This window comes from Opisthocomus hoazin, chromosome 2, assembly GCF_030867145.1.
Source record: "Opisthocomus hoazin isolate bOpiHoa1 chromosome 2, bOpiHoa1.hap1, whole genome shotgun sequence".
NCBI classification, from domain to species: domain Eukaryota; kingdom Metazoa; phylum Chordata; class Aves; order Opisthocomiformes; family Opisthocomidae; genus Opisthocomus; species Opisthocomus hoazin.
The window spans coordinates 22,790,845-22,813,582 of record NC_134415.1 but is presented as its reverse complement, the minus strand read 5'-3'; the positions used below and the strand labels follow the sequence as shown (position 1 = coordinate 22,813,582).

The 22,738-nt window shown below is 37.4% G+C and overlaps 1 protein-coding gene across 1 annotated transcript in view; it reads left to right on the top strand.

Annotated features, from left to right (window-relative positions):
• CAMKMT (calmodulin-lysine N-methyltransferase) overlaps positions 1-22,738 on the top strand; it is a 221,922-nt gene that overhangs the window by 192,614 nt on the left and 6,570 nt on the right. The window contains exons 8-10 of the mRNA XM_075412870.1: positions 7,204-7,278; positions 14,372-14,435; positions 20,959-21,090. Of these exons, the coding sequence (XP_075268985.1) occupies positions 7,204-7,278; positions 14,372-14,435; positions 20,959-21,090 (271 nt within the window). The remainder of the gene's footprint in view (positions 1-7,203; positions 7,279-14,371; positions 14,436-20,958; positions 21,091-22,738) is intronic.

The window sequence follows — 22,738 nt, the reverse complement described above, 5'->3', positions numbered from 1 at the left end:
ATCCTACCAGAAGGGCTGTGCCACATGCTTATGCTGTCTTGCATTTTGAAATTGTGTATTTTTTTATACCATATCAATCTGAATTAGAATGTGAGAACCATCCATTTTGTGCGTAATGTACTACATGAACCTTGCTAAAACCTGTAGTTAATTTCCTAAATAAAGACAGATTTAGAAAGTATTGATGTAGAGGAGGGATGCGAAAAGGCAAATTCACAAGCGCCAGTGGTATTTTTTTATTAAAAACATTTTTATACAAGATATTCTCACTTCTTTTTAAAAAATAGCAACACTTATGCTGAATGTTGGCCTCTGGTGTGCCTACAAAATGGAGAATGTTTATTCTGCAACAGTTGTATTTACATGCAGTGTGTTTATTATGTCCCAAAAATTTAGTAGCTTTTGGTATGCAGCAAATGTGTAAGTGTTATGACTGTTATTTTTGAAGACAAAACTGTAATGTTCCCATCTGAATTTTAGCAACATTGTACAGAATAAGAGAGAGAAAAGACGTTCTCAGAATAAGGAATAAGGCAAGCATGTTACTTTATCATACACTTTTAAAAAGGAACTTTTAGGCAGGAAAATCGAGATAGAATCACATAACATCTCAAGTTAGAAGAGACCCGTAGTTGAATTTGGTGGGTTTTCTTCCTTTGTATCACCACATTAATGTGATGAGGTTTCATCATTAGTTGTTGTACAAGTCATTGTATAAACACAGAGCAGAAAGACAGTTTGTGTTAGAGAATCTATGGTCTAAGACCAGAGATAGATATGGTGAGGAAGGATAACGAGGATAACTATAGTCAGCATGACAGACAGAGTTGGAGGCACAAGAGCAGCCTCGCCTCCTTTCAGTTTTTGTAGGTGCTGTTTTAAAGGAGAGTTTCAAGGATAATGGGATAAGTTGTGAGTGTTCATGGATAACATACTGGAAGAAAATTGTAAAGGTGCTTGCTTGAGAAGTTAAGTGGAAGATGTAGACTGACATTAGGGCTGATTACAGAAGGGACTTGTCCTTTCAATATTGAATGAGAGATAAAAAATAGGGAAGTGAACTGTTGTGAAGCATTTGGAAAAGAAGACTTGCAACTTACCTGGAGGAGTACAAAGAGAAAGGTGACAAGATCAGGGTTGTAGGCAAGAAAAACAATCTTTGCAGCAGCCTACTGAATAAATATTAATAGGGTAAGACTGCATTTTCCGAGAGCAGAGAGAACAATAACATAATGTTAAGATGTAAGTGATGATGACATAGTCAAGAGTTTAAGTTGAGTGGGTAGATAAGAAACTTCTTAGAGATGCTATGCAGAGAGAATAAGCAAAATCTGAACAGAGCTGAGGTGTGCAAATATACAGGAAGGTCTAAGCTAAGTCTAGATTAGAGACTGGAATTAATGGTTACGACCAAAGGGATCAAGAAAAGGTGGGAACAACAATGCTTTGTTGTACTTTAGTGGTGATGAGCCTCTCACTCACTGAGGCTGTGAAAAATACGGAGTTGTGAGTCCAGATACACAGTGTGAAGTAGAAAAGTGGGTAGTTTGGTTTAGCTTTTATGGATGAGATAGCCCAGAAGTAAAATTCAAGAAGAGGTTGAGGTGGAACATTGTGAAATTATCAGAAATGTGGGAAAGGTTTGAAGATAATCTTTAGAAGATCACATTGAGAAAACAGTGAGAGACAACTGAAAAAACCCACAGAAAACAATGGAATGAAAAGTTCTAATGAATAGCAAGATTTTGGTGGGCTGAAGAGAGAAGGAAGGTCCAGGAGAATGAGGATAAAGTGCAGGTTTTGAGCCTAGGTGAGAAAATTCGTTGGTATACTTTGACAAGAGTAGATAAATGACGCGGAAGTTGCTGAAACCTGCGAGGAGATTGTTAGAAGGGAATGTCCATCGGCAATTGTAAATATCTCATTCGAACTGCTTAGAAATGTGGAGGAAAGGGAGAATGGTTGATTTTGTGTACCTTGGTTGAAAATTTAACCTTGGTCCCTTCAAACCAGTTATGCACTGCAGGGAACAAGATAATGGATAGGAATACAAAGCAGAATGAAACAGTGAAGGTAGGAAAGGCAGAAGGTGAAAAAAGGTGGAGAAAGAAGAGCAACCTAATGAGAATATAATGAGAAAGATGGCGAAATGGTATTAGGCAAATTTGCAAGAATCCTCGGAGGAGTTGTAATGATAGGTGTGCACATTGCCTCTGTCACTAAATTAAAATCCATCTTCTTGGTCTTTATACAAAACTGAGGAATCTCAAACAAAGATCAAGATGTGGAGAAACATGCTGATGAAGCCTTTTGTGAATGTGTTAATGAACTTTCTTCGTTAATGTCATAGAAAAAGTCATATAAACCTGCAGACAAAATCTTTTGCCTGAACCTGTATACTTGCCAAAGATAATGCTTTTCAAAGACTGAAGCCTAAATTAAAATATGAAAAGAAGAGGTGGGTAGATAGAGGTTCTTGGTAGCTGTTCATCTGCTAAGTGGGACACATTTTTTAATCTTTATTAAAACTACTAATACATGTTGAAGCAGGTAAGGCTTTTGTATCTTTTGTCCTTTCTTCTAATTTTGATTTTTTGTCTTTATCTGCACAACTACTTTTCTGCTAACTTGAGAGCTACACTAGCCTATGCCATTCATCACAAGAACATCTCAGAGGGACTTGGAAATGTTTCAAGGTTTAACAATCAGAGACTTAACCTGTTTTTTCTCATGTAAGTTACCTGCCTAGACACACTGGGAAGACAAACACTGAATAACAGAAGCTGGATAATAATAGTAATGAGGAATTTTGCATGAGAAATAAAAACCTGGTGAAATCAACTCTTTTGTTGTAGATTGCTGAGATACTTTACCAGTGTAAGAAAAAGAGTGTCGACATTTGTCAGACTATCCTCCATAAATTAGAATTACTGTACGGGGGAAATGCAGCCTTGGCTGCGGTAACTATCCCTGCAACATTTGCTGTTTTGTTGTCGGGTTTTTTTCTGTGAAATAAAAGGGAATATTTGGGGGTATGTTGCTAATACTCAAAGTCGCTGTTTTCTTTGTGGAGTCTTTTGTTCTGTTATAATTACAATTCTTTTTATCTTGACCTAATCACGTTTTTTGGCTTGCTTGTCAATTTAAAAAATAAATCAGGGGGGAAAAAGAGAAAAAAAGCTTTGATTGTTTGTCTTGTGTGTTGTTTGGGGGTTTTTTAAATGAATTTGTGTCTTTAGAGTGGTGGAAGGTTGGCAGCCTAGGAAACTAAAGCATCGGTACGTATTTTCTCAGACTGTTTTGATAGTATGCTTTATCCCTGACCTGGAAAAGCCACCTCTGCATGTGAGAGGATAGTTCATTCTCCACAGCTCATTCAGTCCTTGTCCTTTTTGCTAGGACTGCCATGAAGATTGCTAATTATAGTGATAGGTTTGTGACGTAGGTACTTTTCCTCTGAAAACTGGTCAAATTCATTTGATACAGGCCATAAAGCAGCCGTTAGCAGCTACCAAGTTTCTGCCACCATCAGTTTGATCTAAGTAGTAGCTGAACAGTGCAGTACTGGTTTTCCCTCTCATCATATTTAATTTTTTAATGTTATTGTTGTAGCCAAAGAAAGCTCCCAAGCTGTTTTATATTTCCAGTGAGTTTCAGATCCTTTTCTGCTGAAACTGAGTTGCCTATTTTCAATTGCAGGAAACCAAACCTGCAGGAGTTAAATAAGCCAGCACAAAATAATTTCAAGAGTGGGCTTTACACAGCCTTAAATATGTTTGGTTTGGGTTTTTTTTTTTCCAAAAATGCCATTGAAAGTGTGGCTTGGACAGAATTACAGAGTAAAGCATGTTTTTCAAATTTACAGAATAATTTCAGCTGTTAGTACTGTAGCATCTTCCCTGAAAAGACAGACGTAAAAATATTATAGCTTCAAAACATCTTATTTTTCTGGAAGAAGAGTGGCTTTAAAAAAAGTGGTTGATGTCTACTCGTTTAGCATCACTGGAAAGTATTAACAAAGCTTGTGTTTTTTTCATGTTGGGACTCAACATGATACTGGCGATTCAAAAGACTTTTTATGGTATAGTATTTTTACACTTATGTCTGTTTTTTTTAAAGGAAACTTCATAAAGACAGAGATTTTCAGATTTCTGTTGCTAACACATTTGCAGGTTTCCTAGCAGTGCTTTTCTATAAATGGAAATGCAATCAGACCTTACTTCATGGTGCCTTCGATATTTCTTTCAGGTCTGACCACTAAGTCCCAAGAGTCACGACCTCAGTAATCCCTGAAAAAGTTACTGTACCTCACCCCTTTACTACGTATAGATACATACGTTTAGATATACATACGCACATCTTCACCTTTCTCAGAGTTTTTTTTGCAATATGGGTGGATTTTTCTGTGCTTCACACTCAGGGACTGTGTTTGGATTACAAGAATTTGTATGGCTAGTTGATGGTATTTGTATACATCCTGACCGATTCACTGCTTCATTAGCACTAGGATTCAAAACAGCTGATTCTGATTCAGAATCGGGCTGATTCTGACCTCAGTCTTAGCGATGTGATAATGCTGGCTCTGAGCAGAGTTGTGTCTGATTCCCTGATATGCAGGGGCATGTCTTCTTTACAGGTGCAGATGTTTGATTGCAGCTCATGACAATTTGTGGAAGCATTAAATGGGTAACGGTGTAGATATGGTAGCCCAGAGTTAGCTACCGAAACAGTTGCGGAGGTTGCAGCCAGTGCTGAGCTGCGTGTACCCTAGCTGCACTTCCCTTACTAGTCATACTCGCGCTTGGCTAAAGATAGCATGGATAAATATGTACAGCTTGTAGCTGCATCGCTCCCACCAGTGTGCATACATCCCGAGTGAGATCAGAATGAGTCCCGTTGGCATGTATTTTATAGAAATTATCTTCTGTTTACATGGTTATTTCCCCACAGGAATAAAGATTTTCCTGTACCCTTTGAAAATTTATGGCGAGGCTGATTTTCAAAATCTTGTGTGTTAATTTATCATTGGTCTTTGTATAATTATCGCATCTTCAGGAATGCAACTGTACTTAACCCAGAGACCGAGAGCAGTCCTGGTGCTAAATCAGGAAAATGGAGGAAGACTGGCTTATGGCTGGATATGGGGCCCTTAGCACACTGCTTCTGACAGCACACATACCAGTCACGTTGCACCATTGCTCATGCTCCTGGCAACTCGTTGATTCCATATTTTGCTCAGCTGTATGGTTTCTGAGCTTTTACCTACCCACACAAACTCCTTTGTGCATAAGTAGGTGTGCACAGAAAATGCCGTATTTTGGATGCTCAGCAGGAACCTGACAGCAACATGAGGGAGGGGGTTTTTTTCCAGGAGGAGGCACCTGTGCTGCCTTCCGAACTGCGTGTGTGAAGTATAGTAAATATATGGGTTAAAAAAATCATAATTCAAATCCCTATAGTGGTACTGATCAGATCTCTGTTTCTGTAGCAATGAGAACCAAAGGTGGCCTTTTAAGGCTCACAGTTCATCTACCAATTTCCAGTTCTGCTTCAGGATTCTTAAAGTATTAGAGTGCGTGCTTTAAACCCACAAAACTTACCTTTACCTAATTTTCACCATTCTAACCTAAGTTTCCACGGAAACAGGGTTGAAAAAGCTGCTGGTAGCCAGCAGGCAGCCAGCAGCTGAGAGTGAGAACTCTCCTTTGTCACTTTCCACTACTGGATGCCTGCTGCGTGCCAGTGTGCAAAGCTACCTAGGCTTCTAAAATCTGGAATAGTTTCAATTTGAGGGGGAAAAATTAAATTAATCTACTCTTTTCTCTCTTTGGATTGTCACAGTAAATTCCAGGAGGGCAAATGGGCTAATGAGTCCTGATCTGTTCAGTTACACTGAGGCCCACATAATCAAAGCTTTCCCAACCAAGTGGGCCTCTCCTTTCATAATTTCCATGTTTTAAAAGCATACCGTCTCAAATTTTGTGTCTGTGCACATGTACATGCATATTGTGGTACGTTAATTCTTTATGACTCTTTATCTATCCATCTACGTATTTACAAGCCTTTTTTGCATATAGTGTAGTCCATGTATAAATTTCCTTTTTTCCTGTGTACTTAGGGAACATTTCTGAATGAACACATTATAAGTGATCCTCAGTTAAATATTAGGAGTAGGATGTGAATGGAGATGGCTTTTAACCAGAAGTAGATTATAGCTGCAGGAAGACTAAAGGGTCTATTTGGTCAAGACTCATACAAAACTGAGATAAGCATGCACAACCTGACAAGATCAGATTAGACCCTTCCCCCACAAGTGCTTTTCCCATAAATATTTATCTACTTTCTATTAAAAATAAGCAGGAAATGAAAAAGAAGGATAGATTCTTTTTTTAAAAAAAATAGCCTAGAAAGAGAAATGCAGCTTTAAATCTTTAGGGTAATGATATTGTGAGGATGCAGTAAATTCCAGTACTAGTTGCGGGTTTTTAAATGGGAGCAAAGTACTGAAATTCTTTCTGGCAGCTCCATAGATCGGCAGCATTTATAAACCAAGAAGAACTTTGTACATATATGCATTTTTGCCTACTGTTCGTGGTTACCTGAGAATTAAATAACTTATCACCTATGAGAGAATAGGTGTTGACAGTCAGCACTGCTGTATTTTTAAGCTTGCCTAGGGCAACAGAGCTGGCGTTGAAGTTGCACTTGACATTTTTTCACCCTGTCCCTCCTCCCTCCAGCCCAAGTGAATGCTCACTTCGTCAATGAGAAACACAACTGACTTGCCTGCCAGATGTAACCAAGATCCATAAATTCACATCTATTCTGCAAATTTCTGTTTCATTCACATTGCTGATGCTTTGACTTTGCTTCCTTGTGCAGTGGTGTTAAGGGGTAAAAATCTGAAGCCATACGTGTGCCACTAATTCAGAAATGCATATTAGTTGGTGATCCACTCATCAGAACCTGTATGAATTGCCTTTCTGTTGTAAAAATAAAATAGCTCTTTAGCTTTGAGATTTAAAATCCTAAAAATGTACAGGATAATATTTTTACATTCGTCTTTGAAAGTAACGAGTGTGTACTTTTTAAAACACTTCTGTGTCACGTAAGAATAATATTAACACTTTAGAAATCTCAAGATGAAAAATGTAAGTCCTTTTCTCTTTTCTTTTTTTTTTTTTAAATCTTTTTTTCCTCTAGCATTTTGCGATGGGATAATGAGACAGATGTCTCTCAACTGGAAGGACATTTTGACATTGTTATGTGTGCTGACTGGTAAGTACATAAAAATCATAAAACTCATGTTAGAAAAATAGCTTTGCTGGAGTAATTGTACTGTGCTGCTTGCTGATGGCTAAGCAAAGTCAACAAATGAAGCACAAAGCCACCTTAACCTCAACAAATTAATATTCATCTCCATGTGACAGTTATAAGGTAGTCTTCTATCACACAGTAACTTCTACCACATTATTTCCCAAAGATTGATTTTGAGAAGCATTTCCATTTTCTGGAATTGCCTCTGTTTCATGCTTGACGTATCAGTAAATGGACGACTTAGGCAAATTGCAAATAATTATGGCTCAGTGAGGAACAGTCTGGAGAAAAGGGAGTTTATCAACACAAACAGCTCAATTAGCTTACTTCTTAGGAAAGATCTGACTATTGATATAAGGGGATATATTTTTTGCTCCCCGGAAAATCTTTCCAAGGAAAAAACATTTTCAAAACCTTTTTTGCCCCCATTACATTTGGTTTCTTAAATCAATTCGACAGCAGTATTTGCAGACATAGGCTTTATAATATTTACACAAGCACATGTTAATTGTAAGAGAATTGTTAGTTAAAAAAAAAAAGTACAGCACTTAATTTGTGAAAAGGTAGATATGTGTTACAGTATGTTATTAGTAGTATATAGTATAGTATATTATTTAATAATTTATGCAAATAGCTTTTATTATTGACACAATCCTTTTCTGATACTGGATTTGCAAAATTGTGCTATGCTACATTAGCTGCATGCTAGCTTTAAAAATGGTACATTATTAATTTTGTGTGTTATATAAATGAAGACAATGTAAAAAGTGATGTGCAAATTTCATTTAGGAGAGTAGACATTTTTAAATGAATCTGTCTTTCCTTCATGGATGTTTGCTCTTGACCCTTTAAATGTCCAAAACAGAAAAAGCTGTTTATGTTTCGTTGTATATAACTGTTGTGAGAGACCAGTTTCTGACTGGGACTTCCTAGGACAGCTCAGTTCAGCAGATCTGTGTACCTTACTAAGAAATAGTTAAAGGAAAAAGGCAAAGGGAAGTACGAAGCTGTCCATTGTCTTTTTGAACAATGTTCTTTTTAAGTGACTTCTGATAAAATATTCCTCTAAAGCTTTTTTTTTCTCTGCTTTGATGTTTTGCTATTTAAGCAAACTCTTGTAATTTCAGAAAAGGTACTGGTTTTGTATAGCATTGGATAAAGTGTATTTAGTCATCTTTTTTCCTTTTTCTAATACCTATTTGTTGACAGAATGCAACAGTGCTTCATTTCTCTTAGCATTTAATTTCAGAAGTTCTTTGTTCCCAAAAAGGACAGAGAAGGGTTTCTAACTAATCGCTGATAATGTGCCTCAGAGATGCATCATCTGATTAAAATAAGGAGCTAAACAACACCATATGATTTCAGCAAGTAATTTAGTAAATGCCTTCCTCACCAAATATTAGAATGGCTACTCCAGGTTTCATTGCACAGATGAAGTTAATGCTGGGCAGGATTAGATCAGATTAAGTATGAAAGTCAGATCAGAGTGCTGGCGGACATGAGCAGGAGGGCAGCAGTCTTCTCGGAGGCTTAGACAAGGCTCACATATGGATGTTCTCCAGATTATGTGGGTGAAGCAAGGTCTTGCCAAGAGATTTAGAGTTAAATTTGTTCTTCACGCAAATATCAAAACAACCTGGCTGTGCCATCTCTTGTATTCTTGATACTCACACCATGTTATCCTATTTGTGCTGGGAGTACAGCAGAGTGGAGCAAGACTGAAGTTTTTTTTTCAGTAATATTCTTGCCTAATACTCCTCCCAGTCTGTTTGGAAATAGTGTAGTTTCTTTAGGAAACAAAGAATCAAACATGACAGGTAAAATACATAATGCATTGCAATCCCTGCATTTTGTACATTTATTTTAAAGCACTTAAAATGCAGGTAAGTGTATAAATATTTATAGATTTCTAAAAAATAAATAGAAATATGCAGGTTAGTTTAAAGTACATGTTTTTATTCACAAACTGTCTCTATTTTCTTATTGGAAATGTTCATATATATAGTTTAATAAGCCTGAAAATCCCTTTATTGTTTGTTTCTTTTATAAATCATTCTTTTAGTTATGGACACTAGGTTTTCTGATACATGAAAGGGCTGGGGACAAAAATGTTCCATGCTTTATCAAACTCGAATCTTCTTTTGTTTTCTTGTAATTCTCTTCCGAGATGTAGCATTGGCTTGAGAACTTTTGGCAGGATTTTTGCTCTCTGAATTTTTTGGGCTGCCATTGAAGAGCTAAAAAAAAATATCTCTTTTCTTATAGCTTCTCAGCCGAAACTTGAAGTATGCAGTGATAAAAACAGATAGAATAGATTGCATTTAGTTTAATGCCATCATATAGCTCATTGTCAGTCAGTAAAATCTGGGATTAGACAGAGAACTAGAAAGCAAAAAGTCTGAGTTCAAATATTAGGTACATGGGTAAATTTTTATTGAAGTTATTTCCATCAAGGGTGATATTGTCTGATTCTCTGAATAGGTAACCAGTGGTACTGCTTGATCCCATTTACATGAAAACAAGCTCTATTCATAAACATATTCCAAATCCACATGGACGTTCAAGTAAAAATGTACATGATTACAACAAGCAGCGATATGTTTATATTCATATATTTACAGTCAGACTTTCATAAACCTTGTGTGCAGGGGTGGAAAATAAGTTATTTCCCAGAACAGACAGTCTATTAGTTAACAGCTAAATTTAGTAGCTCAACTAGATTATAACATCAATAAGAGGCAAACTGTGAAAGCTAGTCATTATTTAACTGTTCAGGATTTTGACAATAAAAATAGTTTCATGGTTCAGCAGTTCCGAAATAACTTGTAAAATGTTGACTAGGAGATAAAAATATGAAAAAAAAAATAATAATCTGGTCACACCTGGAAGAAGGATACACTGGCAAAATAACTGAAATAATGGAATTTTTAAAGCATATCCACCCACCTCATATTTTTGAGGGGGAATTTTAAGGCCAGGTGAGGGTTGTCAGAATTTAGGCTTTCATTTGGCTTAGACTTGTGGATATAAAGTCATGCAGGTGCTGGGATTGTAAGTGTGAGTATGAATAGAGGAGGAGAAATAACAGGTGCCTGTAGGGACAAGCCAAAACCAAGACTCTTCCAAAGCTCAAAAGCCTTAGATTTCTGATTATTTAAAAGGAAGCGTATATCCTTTTCTTTATTGAGAAAAAAGTTGCTGAGCTTTTTAATCCAAGGAGAGTCAAGGCCAGTAGGACTAAGCCAATAGAAAAATCTTTGTCTTTCACGTTCTTGTGAAACAAGTTTTCATGAATAACTTTAATGTAGAGACAGTACAAGGTCTAGATCCCCATATCATTTTGGAAATACATAATATCCCACTTTACTTAGTTAGACTGATTATATTGTTGGAGTTTGGCACAAGCATAAGTATATTCACAACAGAGGCTGGGGGGGGGCTGTCCCACATTACTGTCACTGCTGAGATTTTTTGCTGAAGTCATGGGGAGTTGTGGATTCACCAGAAATGTAGAACTGAACTTAAAGTTTTCTTTAAATATCTTAAAATATGTCAATTTTGTCTCCATTAGTATTTCACTTAATATAAGGAAATCTTTTTGCCAGAATGCAGTAAGATCTCTGTTCTTCTTCAGTTTAAATTTATTATTCATTTTAAGCCTGATTTCTGCACACACTTTCAGGCACATTGACATCTGACGACATGGAAGTAAGGGTTTTTTCAGTTTATGTCAGCCGTGTAGTTGAAGGCGAACAAAAAGATAAATGGCTCTATACACTAGGCACTATACATGAATGTGATGATGTCTGAAGTACACCAGTAAACTAAGCTCTTTTACCAATTGCAAAGTATGCAAAAAGAAACATAAGTTCACAACAAAGCCTATAAAATAGAAGTATGTGCCCCTTGTTGCGAGGCACAAGATTAAAGGATATCAGCATGAAGCAAACTCAGAATCTACTTGGGTTTTTAATTTGTTTCCTTGTGGCTTACTATTACTTCCATACAGTTTTGGTATAAACTTTCATTCTGGTTTTAATGGTAATTTAAAATTAAAAAAAAAAAAAAAATAAAATAAAAAAAAAACCACAAAAAAAAAAAAAAAAAAAAACCAAGAAGAGAGAGGTGACAAGCTTGCCTGCCTGTCCGCCCATATTCCACAGGTTAAGAGCACTGCCTAAACAAAGACCGAATCATAAACTGTGTTCTTGCCTCTCTGCGGCTGTGCTCCGCAGCTGCCTTGCTGACCGGAGAAACCTTTGCTATTCCTGAGCTACTGCTTTCACAGCGTCCTTACTTCATAAACAGGAGACTTTATGACTAAAGTAATGGTGAGCAAAGCCAAATTTGAATGGAAGTATGAGGACTAAGTGAGAATGGTTTAGAACAACACATGATTTTATTTCACTGAGCTGTTGTAAGCTTTAAAGGATTCTCTCGGGTACATTTTCAGTATGCTGTGGTAATATTTAGTCATACAAATTCCATTGGTAAGAGAAGTAGTGTGACTAAGTCTCCTTGCATGGGCCAGATCCTATGCTGGCCCTGTCTGCAGCACAGATTATCCAGCAACTTCTTCAGGATTTTCCTCATTCAAGGCATTCTCTGACTCAGAAAGAGGGTAAAGATGTTCCCTGGAGTCACTGCATCGCATTCACATTGCTTCCAGCCTGCTCTGCTCCTTCTGAGCATGAGTATGTGACTCCCAGAGCAACAGACTCGAAATCGCAATATTGGAGACTATTTTCAGTTGAAGTAGGTCCTGTTCCCAGGGACAGGCATTTTGGAAGGCAGGGACAACTTGGGAGCAGAGCCAGGGCCACTGTCCCAGGTTATCTGGATTTCCTAAGTGAAGAGGGCTGAGAGTCTACCTCCCATACCACCGAAATAGGAAGTGGGAGTCGGACACAAAAGGTATTACTGAAGTTGTCTAATCTCTTGGCAGGTCATGTAACCATTTAAAATTCTCAGACACTCAGTTTGTGGTCAGCAAAGGCCTGTAGTTGTCTCATTGTAAAGGAAGAAGATTGGTAGCGGCAGTTGTGCCCCTGTCTCATTGTAAAAAGAGAGAATGGTATACAGGTCCATGAAAAAGGAATTTTAGCACTGGTAAGCCGCCCCAAAATTGTGTTTCCACTACACTGCTTTCAAAAATAAAAATATTAGAAGTGCATTTTTCATTTGGAATGTACTTCTGTGTATATGTCTATACAGGATCTCAGCAAGTCTTAAATGTGTGCATGCTTGTGATGTTTCATGTTGAAGAAAATTAATTATTTTTAGCAATTCTTTTGGGAGAAGACTCATGCACTGTATGCCACGTCTTCTGCAGGTGGCGAAGTTCCCAGTGAAGTAGTGTTTTATGGTATCTGTGTGCATAGGGATCTACATGAGGTGAATGTGATTAAAACTCCCAGGAGATGTTAGAGACACCAGCTGCTGTTTCAATGAATTAAATTTAAACAAGCATTTTTTTAGTAAGGTTCTTCCAGTAAGATTAATCAAGTCTGAGGGGCAGCCATCATGCCAATTACTGAAGTTTAAATTTTCTTGTAGGCAGGCTATCAGAGAAATTGTTAGCTAGTACTTCGATATCTTGAGAAGAAATTCAAATTTCAACATGTGTCTGTGAAATGGTCAAGAAGTATATGGAAACCCAGTCTACCAATATATTTTCAGCAATGTGAGGTTCTGCCAGTTTTTACTGATGAAATTTGGTCACTGACCAGTTTTCTGATAGACTTTTTTATTTCCTGAGTAGCAAAAATTCACATAGCTGCTTGACCCTGTGATATGTAATATTGTATTCTCCATGGTAGCTGTGGAGTGTCCTTACCTAAATATCCACACATATTCTGTTCTTGATGACTGTCATGTGGTTGGCAGAACACTTTTTTCTCTTCAATGTTTTCATATATTCCTTATATTCTTTTAGAAATTTCAAACCTGGAAAAAAATCACCCACATCTCTTCAGAAAGAGATGTTTGAAAATAAAGGCAAGGGGAGTATAGAAAAGAATTATAAAAAATGGACAAATTGCCGTGTAGTGTAGAACTTGAGCTTGACACAGGTTGGGAAGCGGTTTTCTTACAGAGAAAGCATGAAAAGTAATGAAGAGAGAATCACGTTATTTGTGGCCTGCTTGATAGACTTTCTTATCTGAATCGCCAATATAAATGCAGCCCATGGTGGTAAGGACTGAAAGGCATCAGTTGCTGTCTGATGGTTGTTCACTAACCATTGTAAATGCAGTCTCATCCACGGTAACTACATGTCCACAAATATCTAGTCAAGAGTGATTGGCACCCTGGTTGCCACTATTAGTATATACATTAAAGTACTGAGGGACATGAAGAATGAATTATCCCCTCAAATCATGAGGTGATCACACCAAAATAGGGCTGAGCATGTTGGCAACATTGCATGGGAAAATTGACTCTGCTGCTATCCTTGCGGGACCCGTGCTGGAGATGAAGGATTTCACTCTTGAGAGAGGACAACTCTGTACGATCTGCGTCATTGTATTTGAACAGTGTTTGAAGGGAGAGGAGGTGGGGGCTTGTAAATCTTCATAGGAATAGAGCTTGGTATATAAATGGAACAAATATGCATATTAGATAATAATGAATTAATACCAGAACTGTAACAGTAAAAGGAAAAAAAAAATGCCCAGCATAGTAAAGCCTGAAATACATAGAAAATATTTCAAAAAACTCAACCCCTTTGTATAAAAAAAACATGTAAAATATTAACTTTGCATATTGATCCTCATTTCTGATATGGTAGTATTTTAATAGCTAGCATATGTCATCTGTGAATTTCAGCTATATAAAGATCTGTTTCATGCTGATATTTTGGCTTTGGTTTAGATTATGTTTGGGTTTATGTATTTTTTAATATTTTAAAGTATCTGAAATGGACAGAAATGTAGACCACAGTTTCTCTTTACAGCATTGTGTAAACATATGTAATTAGCCTTGTACTTATCTGCATTAATATCATTAGAATTGAAAACCCATTTTAATCTGGATTCTGTTCTCTTCTCAATGTCAGCCTGTTTCTGGACCGGTACAGAGCTAGCCTTGTTGATGCAATAAAGAGATTACTCCAACCCAGTGTAAGTATGTTTCTATTTTCTCCTGAACACTGGCTTCAGAATAATTAGTCTGTGCACAATGATTGAGAGAGTAATGGAATGGCAGGATTAATGTCATGTAATACTTTAATACTTATTATGTCCAACTTCAATTGAGTCTTCTAATCTATCAGATTCTTTCCTAATCATAAACTAGGAAACTTCTTATACTTGGCCTTCTGATAAGGAACACAGTGGGTAGTAAAATAAATGAAACCGCTTCAAAGATAGTGTGAGATTATTTTTATCAAAGCGTTTCTCAAGTATTTTCCTTTGATAATAATGTCTTCATATTAAAGTAAAAGTATGGTATTGAAAGTTTTTATGTTAGCTTCTGTCATTTGTAATCCCTTCAATAGTAACCTTTGTCATTGTGTATTTATTTATTATAAAAGAATTTTTTCTTTTAATTTCTGTTTATATAAATGAAGAAAACCCTTATACGTATATTGTAGCCTAAAACTTTTTTTTCCATTGAATAAGCCCTGAGTTTACATGTTTTATACCTTAGATCACAACAAAATTAAGCTCTTCATAAAATGCTTACATGTTCTATGTGAGTGTCACTGAGGAAATATTTCACTGATCTCAAGCTATTAGGCTGTTAAACCAGAGACACCTACAGGAAAAAAAAAAAAAAGCTGCTATGCATATACTTATGCCCAACAAATAAAGCTGAATCTAAAAAAAAAATAAATGTAAAAAGAAGCTATCAAAATGAGAATATGAGAAAACATGTGAAGTAATTGCTGTAAGTAGGAATTTGAAACGGGAATTCTACCTTTCATACTGAACATACAGATATTCCAGTAAGGTAAAATTTCCATTTTAAAACAAAACTATTCATACTAGTAATACATTCTCCAAACTTTATTTAAAAATTGTATTGTACTTTTTGTACGTTTTGTACAAGACATTTTCTCTGTAAAAGGAATAGAAGACCCAAACGTGCAAAGGCTTAAGAAACCAAGTCACTTTAGTCATGTAAGTAATCCCATTCTTTGCTAAGAATGATCAGGTTTCTATTCTTGGTTCTATCATAGACTTTCCTGAGTGACCTAAGGCAAGTTACTTAAGTCTGAATTATTTTAATGAGCTGTGGGGCAAGGCTGCCAGAAAGGCAGGAGAAATGTAGCCACCCTGAGGAAAAGGTTACCCAGATATTGCTGTCAGTGGCAGCAAGGGGAGATTCAGCAGCACCTGCCCAGGGTGACGCATTCTGACTTTCATGATGTACCATCAGTTGTCAGGGTGCAATAATTTTACGGGACCAGAGGTGATTTGGAACACAAAGCTGATCCCAGTTTCAATAAATGCAAAAAGTGTTTTTTTGCAGCCCAGATAAATGTCCACACCTGGTTCTTCAGGTAGCCCTGTAGGCCACTGAACTGGCTCCAAGAAGGGACACTTGTGGGAGAAGAGTATGTGGCAGGAGGCGAAGCGTATGAGAGGTGCCCTGGTAACTGTGACCAGGCTAGGGCCTCTAGCTGGAATGGGAGGATTGCTGTTAGTTGCTTTGTCTGCTGCTCATAGCTAATCATGGTCTGGTGGTCTATGTTGCCAAAACCAGGAGTGCAAACATACCTTTGTGTATGCTCACACACACACACGTTCTTTACCTGGGCTGAATTCTAGCCCAACCAGATAATTTGATTTAAAAAACAATGATGATAAGGCAGCCTGAATTTTAAGTAGTATTCGTAGCTCAAGTTCCCATCTATGGACAGTTTAGGAATTGCCAACGTGACTTTAAACCAAAACTGGTCTGATGTTGTTGCCTTTTAACTCCAGTCAGCTAATTCAAATTTGGAACACGCCTTTGTTTTTCAGAGCAGATGAACTACAGTCCTTTGTGAATGTAGATGGAGTGGAGATGGCTTTTTGTTGCCTGTCTTCCTAGTCTGGCTTGCTTCTGCACATTGTGATTAATAGCATAGCCTGTACTTATTTGCTATGCAATTTAGGCCGTGGTTCCTATTTCCTATCAGCAAAGCTAGCTGGAGAAGTTCCTGCTCCTCACAGGAACTTCTGTTGCAGAGTTCTGGACCACTGTCCGAACTGTATTTTTTAACTAAAGCCATTGGCCTAATCCACTTTATGGATGGTAATATGGATGGATATCCAGTTATGGCATGGCCTTGCAAATTATTGTAATTCATAACTAAGAGGATAACAAACTATTGTGAGGGGTGGAAGCTGGGAGTATGGACACCTTAAATGAGCTCTCTTGTCCAAAAAGGATGTGTTGAACAGAGATGCCTTCCAGCATATGCTTTCATGGTTTGAAAGACCCAAATAAAAACATTTACTCATATGAGATCCCAAGAGAAGATGCAATCACAAGTACAAAATAGTTAGTTGACCTGTATAAATCTAAGGATAACATCAGAGGAAACTTTGCTAAATGGCACTATACTTCGGCCTTTAATGGAAAAATGAATTAATAGTAAACTCGTTTGCCAGTTGCAATAATTAAAACTAACTTATGGGCATTAGTTTATGCCCAAGCTAAGGCATGAACCACTTTGATTAAGCTCACTCTTCTACATGAATAATTTTGCCTCAAATGTAGAAGTTACATTTCCTTATTGGTAATACTTTGCCATACTGATAGAGGAATGATCTCAGACTGAAGACACATCTCTATGTAAGACATCTTTCAACTGTAACTAGGCTACAACTAAGATAGAATAGTTCAGAGAAAATAACAGCCAGCAAAACCAAAAGGAAAAGTGGAGTAAACAGGAAACAACAGGTATCCTTACCATGCTGTCTTGAAGGAGAAGTTCAGAACAGGTAATCTATTCTTACTCTTAGTTTTAAAAGAGGTAAGTTTGTCTGCAGTATTTCCTTTTTCATTAAGGGTGTTATTTGTGGCTATTAGAATCCTTATGGCACAGAATGATATGTTCTAGGTAACTTTTTGTTTTCCTGGAAACAAGACTCTGGTCATTTCAGTCATGTGATTCATAGTATGGCCCCATGGACAGTTGTATTGACACAGGAATAGAGCACCAGAAATTCACCCAGGCAGAAATGAGCGGCTCGCAGTGTTGCTGGGGGCTGAAATTTCTATCTGAATCTCTTACAAAGGCAAAAGTCACCTGTAAACCAGTTCCAAGAATTAGGCACTTAAATTTTACATCGAACAAATTTATCTTGAATGGCTATACTTTATTCCTCTTATAAGCAAGCTACTTGACTTGCCAACATTTAGTTTTATTTTTTTCTATCACTAAAATGTACTTTTAATTTCAGTCTCAGAATAAGCAGTTGCTTGTTTGCATGTTTCCCTAATTAAGAACATTTGTAATGAAAGCTTTGAGTCTTCAGTGGCCTGTCCATTCAAAATCCTGAAGTCAATGGGGTGCTATTGAGCCGTGATTAGTACCAGCAAATAAAACTGCATTTAACAATGATAGATGAATAAAGTTAGTCAAAGTCATGTCCAAAATGTGGACATCTGTCCCATTATCTTACTGCAGCGTTTTAGTGACATTTCCAACTATTGTAATGATATTTTCTTCTGTGTTTTTTTCATGAGTTTACTGGAAGTAAGGCCATTTTGAACTTTAAACATCATCCTAAACTGGGAGGCACTTTTGAATTAGAACAAAAAAACTCTGGGATAGTCCATCAAGTGTAGGTCCAGGACTCTGGTATATTTTTTTTATTGTACAGGAACCAAGAAATGGAAAACATTTTAAAATTAGAAATTTGCATGCAGCCCCACAAGAGGTGGCAGAGTCACAGAGATCAAGCAGTTGGCAAGAAGGTGCTTTAAACCCAGATTATGATAGACCAGAATTGAGCACAATACTCCCACAGGACCTGCCAGTTTTGAGGAGATTATTGTAGTATTAAACTTAATCATGATTTCTTGTTTTTTGTCAGTGAAGGCAAGATCCTCAGGTGTTTTAGATGCATGATAAATTCAATAGATGAATGGGTTTTTACACCAACTGAGGAGCTGGCCCAAAGTAACTTCATAGTGATTTCCATAAAAGGCCATTCCCTTTTTCAGAGTTATTTCAAGATTTTCAGTCAGATTTTAAGAGATATTTCATACCATGTTACATTCCTATTAAATCTGAAGTAGTCTACAGAGAGTATGAGAAGCAATGACCGCATGGACTTCTCACTCCGAATGCAAACCTGTAAGGGGATGCTGTTGTGTGAGCAGTGCTTCCTCGTGGCAGCAGCTGGATCGGTGGCCGATACAGGGCGCGCAGCCTCCAACAGTCTCTGTTCACAAGGTATAGCCGTTCCTGAAGTCCCCACGTGAGTCATGTGGTCAATAAGCCTGGGGTGGGGAACATGTTGCCTGCTACAGTGACCGCTCTGTGAAGCTGCCCATAGGAGGGACTCTAGAGAAGTCTTATCCTTATGCCAGGAAGGGTCTCTGCAGAACAACATTCTGAGGAGCGTGAGATGGCAGCAGGAGGAGGAGGATCCTCAGCTGAAGGCTCCCTTTGCTGCCTGCTTCTGTCTGATGGCATTAAAGCATGCCAAGGATGTGAGGGAACTGATCGTGAATTTCCTGTGTTTAATGTTTTTCTTCCTGAGCTGAGCCTATATTCAGACCTAACATTTACATAAGCAAGTCCCGTGCCTTCGGTGGGAGTTACACCCTTTTGCACCTCATGTTCAGCCACAAAATTAAAGTCATAGCTACTCGAAGGAACAGAAGTGAGTTGCTTTGGATATTGAGCTAGGTCTCCTTTGTGCTGAAATTTCCCGTGAGAAAGACGAGAATAACAGTATTTCCCTATCTCCCAAAGCCATTGTGAGAATAAATCCAGTGCTGTGGTATTAAAGATTGGAGTCTTTTAAGTACACATTAGTACCACAGATACTGACATAGAGTTTTTACTGCTGCCTCGCTGCGTGTTGTCTCAACGTATGTGTGCATGAGCTGTAGCGCACAGATTTGCTCCCTGTCCTTCTCGCCAAGTATCTGTGTCAGCACATGGTAACTTCCAGAGTTCCCACTGAAATCCTGTCTTCTGATCACTTTTTTCCTGTGGTATACAAGGTTGCATTTTCTCAAGCCAAATATTCTTCTACAGCATCTAATAATTTTGTAAGTTCTTCAGATCCCTAAAAATGCTTCTTTGTCTCTTCAGTAAATTACAGCACCTCACAAATTAGTCTTAGCTCTCAATAATAGTCTTAGCTCTCAATAATATTCAGCCTGAAGAAGAGAAGGCTGCGAGGGGACCTTATAAATGCCTACAAATATCTGAAGGGTGGGTGTCAGGAGGATGGGGCCAAGCTTTTTTCAGTGGTGCCCAGTGACAGGACAAGGGGCAATGGGCACAAACTGAAGCACAGGAAGTTACGTCTGAACATGAGGAAGAACTTCTTCCCTCTGAGGGTGACGGAGCACTGGAACAGGCTGCCCAGGGAGGTTGTGGAGTCTCCTTCTCTGGAGATATTCAAGACCCGCCTGGACAAGATCCTGTGCAGCCTACTGTAGGTGACCCTGCTTCGGCAGGGGGGTTGGACTAGATGACCCACAGAGGTCCCTTCCAACCCCTACTATTCTGTGATTCTGTGATTCTGTGAATGATGCAAAAGTTAAATACAAGAACTCACAGTAAACTTTGTGGCTCCCCTTGGTGTGATATGCTGTTGGCTGATATTAACCTTTGTTTACAGCTCTTCATCCAGTTTTCATTCCATGTGACAGAACACAATATTTAGCCAATTAGAATTAATTCTGCCAATAAGATTTCAAGAGAGGCTATAATTGGGTAGCTTAGGTTTTGGGCTAGTACTTTGCACAGAGTGTCTAAAATCTTATCAGTTCAAGGTACAGTCATTTTTGTTTTCTTAAATACAGAAGATGAACAAAAAATTAGTTAATGGAGCATAATGTATTGCCTGGGCATCATAAATGGATCATCTTGAAAGATCCAGAATTACTATGCAAGAACATTAAGTCCTGCTTTAAATGCAATTTACCAATTTAAGGTCAAATTTCATTGCGCTGCTCAGGTAGTTTAAAATGTCTTTAAAAAATTAATGATGGGGTCTGATTTGCCTCCCATTTTGCCTTGTTTTACACTGATGTAATTCCACTGACAGCAAACCGGAGGTACTCTTCTGTATGTGAAAGTGAAAAAAGAAAATCATTATTTACAGGCTTCGCATGGTCAGGAGTTAACAAATGGATTTTGCATGGAGTGTATGTTTTGTGTGCTTTTTCTGTGTTTTATTTTGGTAATTCATAGCCACCATTACTGCATGAAAAGGAGCAGATGTATGGCAGTTGGCAGTTTTCTAAAGAAAATATTTATTTATTATTTTCTATTTTGCATTTGTTTAATCACAGAAATCTTGCTTATTTTGAACAATGATTTATATTACCCTATTTCAGTATTTTACCAAGAGAACAATTGACTTTTCCACCTTGAGTATATTAAAAGCTTAGTCAGGTGTGTGTTATATCTGGTTCCGTTCCAATTTTAAAAATGTATAAATTCTCTTTTTAATGTTCCAGGGAAAAGCAATGGTATTTGCTCCACTCCGAGGGAATACTTTAAACCAGTTTTGCAATCTAGCTAAAAAAGCTGGTTTCTCTATCCAAAGACATGAAAATTATGATGAACACATTTCGAACTTCCACTCCAAGGTTAGTTTTCTGCTTGTGTTAGATAACACTTTAATCCGCATTGCATTTTGAAGAGATCATGGTCCTTTTGGCAGGTAACCTAAATGTTTGATTAAAGTACTCCTTAGGTGTGCTGTTTCTGAACAGCTATTTTTGTATCTGATTATTTTGTGTGGTAGAAACATCCTTTATCTCTGCACGTCTAGAAGAGTTTTGCAGAAGCATCTCCTGTTTACCCTTTTCATTCATAGAAATCTAATTTATGAGAGTCTTTTCTTGTTGTTAGCTGCCTATAAATATATGACACACTAGCATTTACATTTTGATAAAAAGCCTGCAAATTTTAAGTAGGTTAAATACTGAAATGGACTGAAATAAATAGGAGGTGAATGTCTAATTGTATCATATCGTACCTTAAATCCTTATCTCTGGCTGTTTTATGGCTGGGTCAGTTGGCAGCTTCAAACTGCTAAATCTCATACAGAACTTCACAGTTGTGGGGTTATATGTCAGATCGAGGCGCTACAAGATTTAGGTCAAAAGCACTTATCTGAGCATGATTTCTAAGCTTGCTTACATAAAGCTACTGTTATCAGTCTCCTTTTTTATTATTTATAAGTACAGAGTAATACAGGACATGAAGAGGAAGGTGCTTCACAGAAAACTTTTTAGGAATTTCTTATTTTCCTGCATAGAAGTGCTTATCAAAATCATATTTATTACTTCCAATTCTGAGATCTCTATTTCATACCATAAAGAAATCCACTGTTGTAGGTCTGTCTGGCCTTAGACATAACCTCTTGCAATTTTCTAAGAATTGCTCTTGGAAAATATAGACATGTTCAGAAATGAAGTAAAATGCATTTTTTCTGTTTAGCACTACCATAGGATAGAAATCAGATTATACTAAAAAATGTATGCACATGCTGTTGTAAGAAACAGCATCATGTATTTTATTGTGTAATTTTATATTAAATAAAGACTCCCATTAAAGCTATCTAGACACGTGTACATAAAATCACTTAATTTCATTGTTCAGGTAGGTCTGAATCTGGCCACACTGAAACCAAATAGATTTCAGTCATCGTTCATCTACCACTTTGACTTTAAATCACATAAAATGATATAAATGTAAGGCCCAATGTGATGGGTTTTTTATTTGCCTCCACCTGAAAAAGGGCATGATTTTGATTACATTGTTTCGTGGTAGTAGTTCTCTTTCATTATCCACTGCATCCAAATCAGCTCTGCAGCAGTGAAATGCAGGAGTAATAGTTGTTATCTGGATCCAAGAGATGGGTCTAAAATGATAGAGTAGTTTATTTTGCTTAGAAAACAAATCTATTCAATCTTGCCCTGGTTATGTCTCCGCTGTAGTCCTTATAATGGTGACCAGAGCGAAGAAGTATCTGAAGTAGCTTTAAATTAGCTGGCTCTGGAAATGACGATCATTTTGCGGCAGCATTTTTGAGCGCAAGCTGTGAAACGCAAGATGGACACGTACTTGGAGAGGCTAATGCCCAGCTTCATTAGTTTAAATCCAGTTTGGGAATTTTTCTTTCCATGATAATCGCAGCTGTTGTAGTGTTGTTTCTTGTTCCTCCTCCCCCTGTCTCCTTTTGGCTTGAGATAGAAAAAAAAATCCCAAAGACACATTACTGTTCAGTCT